Below are 8,873 nucleotides of genomic sequence, written 5' to 3' on the forward strand. Positions count from 1 at the left end.
GTACAATAACAGCTGAAAGCCTAATTTCTACTATCCAGTACAAAAGAAAATTTCAACTTTCACAAATTGCAAAACGAGTTACGTCTCTAATAAAACCTCTTTGTGAAAAACATGTTTGTTTTTCCACTTTCAACTATAGAAATCTGGTTTTTATGACAATTAAAAAGCAATCGCCACAACATTAAAAAAAAAAAAAAAAAGGCTTCCTGACACCGACAGAAACAAGAGTTTTGCTGGTCCAGCCTGCTTAAGATCAAAGTGGTCTATATGTGGCTCGCAATATAAAATAAGGTTGACACCCCTGTCCTAGAAGCGTCATTTGAGTTTCCATGTTTATGCAGACGACTTCCAGATTTATTTGGAAGTCAGATTTACTCTTCCTTTCTCCGGGAACCAGCTAACAAATATTTCATTCTTTAGCATCTATACTGGTGCATTTTTGCTGTATATGTGTATTACTATGCAACTTCCACAGACTTTACTATATTACTTTGTCAGGGCATTCTTGTAAAATAGACTGTTATTTACAATAAAAGATGAGCTCATACTAATGGGTATGAACAGATATGTTCTCTTAGGCGATAAAAAGTTTCAGGTATATTGATCAAGTGGTTTTTTGTAAGAGACATTAATAGCATGTCACAGTCCCCCCCCCCCCAATTGTCCCTTCTGGTAAGTGCTCTGACAACACATAATAAATTACCACACTAAAAACTTCATCTCTAATTTACACTTTAAATTTTATTTAAAAAAAAAAAAAAAAAAAAAAAAAAAAAAGTGCATTCACAACAAAGAATGAATAAGACTAAAATAAGTTATATTACAATATTAAATGTACACTTGAACAAAAACTGTACAATATGTACAACAGAACAAAAGGCAAACAAAAACATCATAGGCCCGATTGCAGCCAGGTGGAGGTAGGTTTCCTAAAGAAAATTGAGTCATCCCTGCTCACTTTATGTTTACAAGGCAGTTATATGACTAATTTCTATGAAATGAACAGTTAAATATTTGCAGAAATACAATTAAGCTTCCCTGAAAGAACTGGTTTGAAAACAAAGGAGACAGTGTCCTGAACAGCATGCATCTCAAGGCAAAACTGCTTCTGGCTATCAACGTGTCAAATACTTACTGATTTAGGAAGAACTTACTTCAAAACCTAATTAGGCCATCTGCACATTTCATTATTAACCTTAATAGCAACATCAGCAAATAAATCACCTGACAGTCGAGGATTCTGCTGGACATGTTCATGTCTTAAACTATTTTTGTGTGTTACAGCGAGAGTATAGAACAGCCTGTGAATCCAACCTTTCAAAACAGGGAATGTTTATTAGTGAGTGGCCCTTGTTGATTGATAAGTCTTTACATAAAATATTTATTTCAAATCATAAGTAGTGTGATTCGTTTCTTTTAAACACTGTTCATTTTTTACAATTTGATCCAAGTACAAGGGCCACCAACTGACCAATCAAAATGACACTTACTCACCTGAACTGACACAAAAGAAAAATGACTGAATCAAGTGACTATGATTGCGGTTGTTGCAGCCTCCTCCGACTATTTAAAACTTTGAGTCTGTCCTCTTTTTGTTTTTGTTTATTAAAAAAAAACAAAAACAAAAAAAAAAAAAAAAACAAAAAACCCAAACACACACACACACACACACACACACACAAAATATAAATGTTAGAGATTTTGCCCAAACTTTGGCTGCTTTGCAAAGCTTGCAGTTCAGTCTTAACAAAAAACAAACCTGAAGTCCACTTAATATGGCTCACCTTTGAGCTTAACAGATAACACATGACTCAGTGAGTGAACTAGTGTTGAGCTGAACTGTGGCCAAGCATTGCTGTGTACAGCGTTGGGATTAACATACATCATTCTGTAATAGTTGTGTTTAGCCCAAACATAAAAGCCATACAAGGCTGAAGGCACAACTTTGTAATGACATTAAGTCAAAGTTAACAAAGCACAATTAACTCTAAAGCCACCAAAGACCTGTGAGAATGGAGGGATCATAGTCAATATGGCTATAAAAGATCCTGAAAATAATATTCAAGTTTCATTAAACTACAACACTGTACTGCAGTGGCTTCCAGTTAATTGGTCTAATTGAGACTTTGCTTTAAATCATTGACATTTGACATACTCCCACAGATGACGCAAAAGAAATGACAGGATGTTGTCTTTGTCTTGTGGCAGGGGGACCAAAAAAAAAAAAAAAAAAAAAAAGAAAAAGAAATGCACTACACTCTACAGTCAAGGCATGACAATGATTAATTATGAGGCAATGTGTGTTATATCATGTCCAGGGAAACTGTGTGCATGTGAATATACAGTCTACATGACAGAAACAACTGTATGTGCGCTTTCCAGCAGGAAAAGCCATTTCTTACTCCCATCTATCTACAAAGTCTCTTCCCTTACCCCGCCCCCCCCCCCCCCCCCCCCCCCAAGAAGTCTCTGAAAACCTACAAATGTCCAATCCTGGTCCGTTACCTACGGAGCTGCTCTAGTCTGGCTTTCAGCTTTTCCTGTTTGGCTTTAAGTTTGTCTTTCCTGGTTTGCAGTCTGTGGGACTCATCCTCTAAACTATAAATACAGTCTCTGGCTTTCTTCAAGATCACCACCTTAGATGCCTTGTCATTGTGCGACAACTCAGGCACGTTGTCACGCAAGCGCATGAAACAGTTCTTTAGCTCGTTTCGGCGTTGCCTCTCCATCACATTGTGAGTCTTTCTCCGCTCCTCCTCATCCTCCGTCTCTGTTGAGTTTCGGGATGAGTGACGCGATGAGGTTGATGAAGAACTGCGTGAAAGGCAGTGGAAGCGTGACGGGCCATCGCTCCCTCGTGCACGCTTGTTTGATGGCGGCGGTGATGCAGGGCAGGGAGCAGCGTAGTTGTGCTGTAGCTGGATTTCAAAGCGGTATCGCTGCCGAGCACGTTGTTCCTCTTCTTGCTTCTGCTGACGTTCAGCCAATGTAGGCTCAGGGGAGGAACTTGAGGAACAGCGGACCACAGTCACCACATCAATTTCCTCCTCTGTAAGAAAAAAAAAATAAAAAATTAGAGTAGTTCTTTGGCCCCCCATGACCATGTCATAATCTTGGTGGGTTGTGGCACACCGTATAGACTGCACAAAGCCCACCGAAGGACACCAGTCAGTTGTGAAAATCTAACTTGAAATAGTTAAAAGTTTACAACATCCACAAAGAATTCCAGTGGAATTACCAAATCACAACAAGCTATCATATCCTAAGAGATAGTAACCACTGAAAAACTAATATAAATGCCAATCTGCCATCTCCGTTCTAGCCCAGAGATGCTGCAGGGCTTAAGGCAGTAAAATGACTCATTAAAAGCGTAATAGATTGAGCCACAACTCTCACTGCTAAACATGAGTCACACACACATTTCTCTTAAAACCCCTAATCTACTTAATGTCACTCAACATCTTAAACCTCACCCACACCTTAATAACACACTTCAGCCATTAAGGCTTCTGCAGATTAAAGGTGGGTGCTGCTGTCTTGATAAGCTGAACACAGAACAGTTTGGGCTTAGTGCCAGTAAACATTAACAGAATTGTCAATGAAATGCCAGTGAGGCTGTTCTGGGTGTGGGTGTTTATACTGATAAGCACTGCAACAACAAAGCAGGACTGAGATTAAAGTAAGAGTTGATCATCAGCACTACAACTTAATGAAAACATTCAACTTACCAGAGTCGCTAGATGAATATGTGGACAGCTCGCCACCAACTGATCCGTAGTCTGATGTGGCTTCACTGGGCTCCGGAGCTTCCATAAGGCTCTGGCAGTCAAGTGTGGAGCCGGCGATCTCCTCAAAGATGCGGGTATCAATGTCAGATAGTACGGGGCTGCAACCGAGTAGTGAGGAGACAAGCTTCTCCTCAGCTGCCAGGCACTGCCAGAGGCAGTCCTCAGCTTCCTCAGAGCAGGGCTGGTTAAGCTCGCCTTCTTTCTCAGCATCAGAGTGGAAGAAGTCACACTGCCAGTTGAGCTGCATGTCATGGTCCTCCAGTAGAATATCCGACACGTAGCTGAGCTGGTCCTCCTTGGACAGAGGCTTATCACCACCCAGCCCAGACTTCATGGGGGGCGACTGCGGAGGTGTCGGTAATGCCTGGAGGTCTTTCATCAGGCTTTGGCAGAACTCGTCATCAAAGAGCAGCGGCTCTGAACAAAACCAGTCCTGCGACTGAGTGAAACTTTCCAACATGTTTGAAATCTGTGACAACGACAACAAAAAACGGTATAAATTAAAAATCTAAGAGGTAGTGGAGTTTATAAAGTTAAAATCCAGAGAAGCTAATCCAGTAGTGTCTTTACAGCAGCGCAGAGTCAGCGTCTATTGGGTTAATCCCAGCAGCAGCAACACCTGTTGTAGTGATAGTTTTAACCTGTTCCTCTAGACTGAGTCCCCAACCTGCAGGCTCTACCTTTTTATCTGTGTTTACATCACTATAACCCCGCCCCTCTGCTCCTGGGGAGGCCCTTAAGCCCCCCCCCCCCCCCCCCTCAAAAAAAATACCCCCCTACCCATGACATCACAGGAACAGCTGGGACACACAGAAACTTTACACCTCTTTCCACCATTTACATTGTTCCTACTCAGAATAATAAAACACTCGCAAATTAAGTCAGGCTGACTGCTGACACAGAAAACAATACTCTGAGTCTAAAGGAATGGGTGCGTTGCATTTGCTACGATACTTGGGCCACTTGCTGCTGTTAAACAAATACAAAAAAACCTCAGCTTTCTGGCACAACACAAAGGACAGTTTCCCCAACTCTGTTCAGAAATACACTATTAAGCACACACACACGCAAAAACATGCATGGGACACTAAATGTTGATTTTCTACTCAATTAGAAGCCACTCCCAAAAGCTTTAACAACAAAAGCTTTAAAAAAGTTTCACTGAAAACAAAAAAAACAAAACAAAAATGAGCATTTCTCATTTAACCAAGGTCGTTTCAGCTGGAACAGCCTGACCTATGGTCCTATTTGGGGGAGGGGGAACTCTTATAATACTCCTGTGGGGTCGTATGGTATGTGCATGTATAGCAGGCAGTGTGGGAGAACAAAAGCAGCAGTGTGTGTCCGGGAGTTAAAGGCTGCCTTTCTTTACCATCACGGCCTGGGAAAAGCTGAGCTACAACTTAAATGCAGAGCGCAGACAACGATTACGCAGCATTATTAAATACATTCTACACTTCCCTCTCTCTTAACGTATCCAAAATATCTCTTGCACGAAAGAAGGACTTCGACCAAAAATACTTGAGACCAAGCACAGCTGGAATGTGAAAACAGAAGAGCACGAATTTCCTTAAGTTTTTGAACGCATCTGCTGTTAGGTCGTCCTGCCTTCATGCATCTGCAGAATCTATTGTGCAATGATTCATTTAACCAAATTCACTAAGGTGACACACTAGAAAAATAGAATATAAATAACTACACGGAGTCTAAGAATGAATCTCCGTAAGAAAAGTAAAAGTCAACCGTTCGTAAAAGCACAAAGTCCGTAAAAGGATTTAAAGGTTAACCGGCGTTGACGGTCATTTAAACCCCGCATGCGTTAAACAGCACCGGGACCCCACGTGAAACCGGCAGTCATTTTTTCCTCTTTGAAGCACCGCTAAGATACACCAAAAGAGAAAAAAATACAAAGAAATGCACAAAACCCCCATTCTCACATGCGTGCAATGAGGTTTCTGATAAAACAGCTGTCTTACCTTCAACTGTCCTTACAGGAGAGTGCACTCAAAATAAAGACAAAAAGTAGAAATGCCCTATTTATCCAGCAAAGTCCACAGCGAGACAAAAACGACTAGAAAATCCTGCCCAAGTGAAACTTTCTGCGTGTAAAATTGAAGTTTGTGCAGGGCAGCATTTCGGGTGTATCCTGCTTTTTCTTCTCTCCTCCGCCGCTTGTATCAGCCAGAGTAGGTGTGGCTGCAGCGGTCACTGAGTTTAATACAGGGCGTACGCCGCGATCCTTCCGCCACCGCTAAACTCGCGCCAAAACATAATAGCCAACAAAGTGTCGTTAACGGCAATCATATCCACCGCTGATGTAACCGCAGTCGGTTTCTCTTTTGATTAAGTCCACGCGGAAAAAAAGGGGGTGACGGCAATTTGGTTTAATTGCACACTGAAGCCGGGACTATGCGCGGAGTGATACATACGCTTGCTTGATTTCCAGGAATACGGTGGCGGGTAAAGTTGGGAAGAAACACACGTGGACTGAGAAAAAGCCGGGTATCTAACTGCTCACTGCCTGCCTACTTTTCTCATTCTCGCCTTAAGGCGTCATTTGAAAGCTACAACAGAGTTAAGCCAATATAAAACCATTTAAACAGTGATTTTTTGACAGTCTAAATGATAAAACAGTCAAGTGAACCACACTTGAGGTGTTAAAATGAACATTTTTATTATTTTTTTTAAATGATATATTTCAGAGATTAAAATGAGTAACACATACATCTCACTCATTACTGGAGAATGTAGAGGATACGCTCACGCATTTTACGGGTTAAGGGGTTTATACCGCGTTTCCTCCCCCTCTTTGTCCCTTTAATTGTAATATGAGAAGGGGAGACAGGCTGACATACAGATGGACTGAGTGCTCTCAGAGCCACGTTATCCTCCAAATCCAACTCTTGCGAGAGTGTTTCACCATCCACCCCTCCCCCTCTACTACTACTACTACTACTACAAACTAAAGGACCTAAAGCGTCATCATATCACCTACTCCACTTTAAGCTTATGCACAATTAAACATTTCAAACACGAAAATGTATATTTTACAGTCCTTTTTATTCTTCAGAAAATGCTAATTTTTATTTATCTATGATGTAGTTTTTGTATATTTTGTTGCAGAATAAATTCAAACAAAACGGAACGAACAAACACAACATATGCACATTTTACTGTTTCCTCCATTATTTCCTAACTGATCGTTTACAGATCCTTCCTTGTAATAAATTATCTTCCAGTCGTCCCACTCGGACACTGTAGCCCTCCATCCAGTGAGTCCCTTGCGCTGCTCCACTTACGTAACCGTCAAGGATTTTGCCGGTACACGTGCAGACACGTCGGCCAATCAGATTGCCAGTTAGCCTGTTCACGTGAGTTCTTAGCAAAGTCCAAGGAACACTGTAAGGAAATCTTATACCAACCCCTTTCTATAAATTAAATTAAACCCAACACACGTGCCAATGATTTTAAAATGAGCTTTATTACATGCATTAAAAGTGTGTCTGTATCTATTTTTTAAATTACGTATTTACTAAGATGATCATGACTTATGATATGCATAAGTCTCCACAAAATGTCTCTTATTATAAGCTCAAAGACCCCAGCATGTATTCAAACATGTAAAGTAACAGCTCTTCTTCATTCACTGTTATTCACACACTGCTTTTCTGAGCATACTCTGCGTCTTTAGATGTAATCGCAGCCCCCTAGGTGGTCTGCCACATGTAAACTACTTTCTGCTGAGTGTGAAAGTGTACTCTGTGTTTTCACAAGAGGGTGAAGTATTAATATCACACAGACAACAACAGCAAAGCTGCACTGAACTTGCACTAAAGAAGCAATCTGCTGCTCCACATTTTAGAAGATGGTTGTTTTTTTTTTCGGGGGGGGGGGGGGGGGGGGGGGGTTACAGATAGAGATCACAAGAACATTTTGGTACAGCAGCAGTGAACATTCACACAAAGAGCAGGGAGCAGGCTAAATAAGTGGATTAATGTGCCACCTACAGGCCAACTGGCAAACTGACTGGTGGTTGGCCCAGTTTCACCTGAGTATGTTGAACATCTTGACCGAATGACTGGATTCTTCGTTTTCTGACTAATTTCTTAATTCTGGGATTTCCAGATGCTTTCACATGAATCCTCCCTCAAACATCTGCACCACAACATGAAACCTTTGTTAAACTCAGCTGAGATCAGATGATCATTTGCTATTAGTTATGAGTGAAGTTAAAACAACACTTTAACACATTTACAAACTGCAAAATGTTGCTAAAATCAGAGTAGTTTGAGGTTTGCTTCACAAAACCTCTCAGCATGTGATGTGTTTGCTTTCACTTCTGTTAAACTGTGTGATGAGGTAAAAGGTTTATCAACTGACTTACTGACTGACAAACCAACTGACCGGCCAGTGAACTGGATGGCATAAGAAAGCTATTAGGACACACACACACAGCCAAAGCCTAGGGGTGTGAGAGAAGGAACCAGGGAATGGGATTAACACTGTGTGTGTTCTCCGCTACGATCTCCTCCTTATTAGGAATCTTCATCCGGCAGCATGTATCTGCGCAGACAGACAGGCTGCTGCTGCTTTAATTAGACAGCAAAGCTCATTCACATAGAAGCTGTGCACACTGACGCTGGTGGTTTTCAAAGTGTGAGCTGGAGGGCTGGTTCCTGCTTAGAACTTTCAATAAAATACCCCCCCCCCCCCCCAAAAAAAAAAAAAAAAAAAACGACAACAAAAAAACCAAATCAAACAAAAACAAAAACCCACAAAAACAAACAAACAAACAAACAAACAAACAAACAAACAAACAAACAAACAAACAAACAAGCAAACAAACAAACAAACAAACAAACAAACAAACAAAAAAGAAATTTCTTACTTTTTTTTTTTTTTTTTACAAACAAGTCCCTTAAATGAGCAAATACAGCCAGACCTGCAAAATGGCTTAATCTAGGACACAAAGGGATCCTATGAATGCAATCATAGCAGCAACTGCAAAAATGTGTAACAGTCTAAGACATCTGCAGATTTTTCTATGTGTTCATTAACAGGTTAGAACAGGGTGGGTCACATTTT

At 40.9% G+C, this 8,873-nt stretch overlaps 1 protein-coding gene and 1 long non-coding RNA gene across 2 annotated transcripts; both read right to left on the reverse strand.

Annotated features, from left to right (window-relative positions):
* Window positions 1-721: 721 nt before the first annotated feature.
* Window positions 722-2,431, reverse strand: LOC146574731 (uncharacterized). Its single transcript, XR_014892491.1, has 2 exons — window positions 1,205-2,431; window positions 722-1,162 (listed from the first exon to the last, which is right to left on the reverse strand). It is a non-coding gene; the product is annotated as an uncharacterized LOC146574731 (long non-coding RNA).
* A 29-nt stretch (window positions 2,432-2,460) lies between these two features.
* mych (myelocytomatosis oncogene homolog) lies at window positions 2,461-6,073 on the reverse strand. Its single transcript, XM_085274643.1, has 3 exons — window positions 5,765-6,073; window positions 3,729-4,257; window positions 2,461-3,049 (listed from the first exon to the last, which is right to left on the reverse strand). Exons 2-3 carry the CDS (start codon window positions 4,246-4,248, stop codon window positions 2,502-2,504), a joined length of 1,068 nt encoding a protein of 355 aa, XP_085130769.1. The 5' UTR covers window positions 4,249-4,257; window positions 5,765-6,073; the 3' UTR covers window positions 2,461-2,501.
* Window positions 6,074-8,873: the final 2,800 nt, after the last annotated feature.

Source organism: Mchenga conophoros, linkage group LG5, assembly GCF_057382185.1.
Source record: "Mchenga conophoros isolate Kocher_MC1m ecotype Shallow Benthic linkage group LG5, M_conophoros_male_GT1.1, whole genome shotgun sequence".
NCBI lineage: Eukaryota > Metazoa > Chordata > Actinopteri > Cichliformes > Cichlidae > Mchenga > Mchenga conophoros.

Excerpts from the sequence above, each read along its gene's own strand:
- mych (XM_085274643.1), bottom strand. The coding sequence starts at position 4,248 with ATGTTGGAAAGTTTCACTCAGTCGCAGGACTGGTTTTGTTCAGAGCCG. Across the intron at positions 3,050-3,728 it reads ATATTCATCTAGCGACTCTG|AGGAGGAAATTGATGTGGTG; the intron begins GTAAGTTGAATG and ends TTTTTCTTACAG.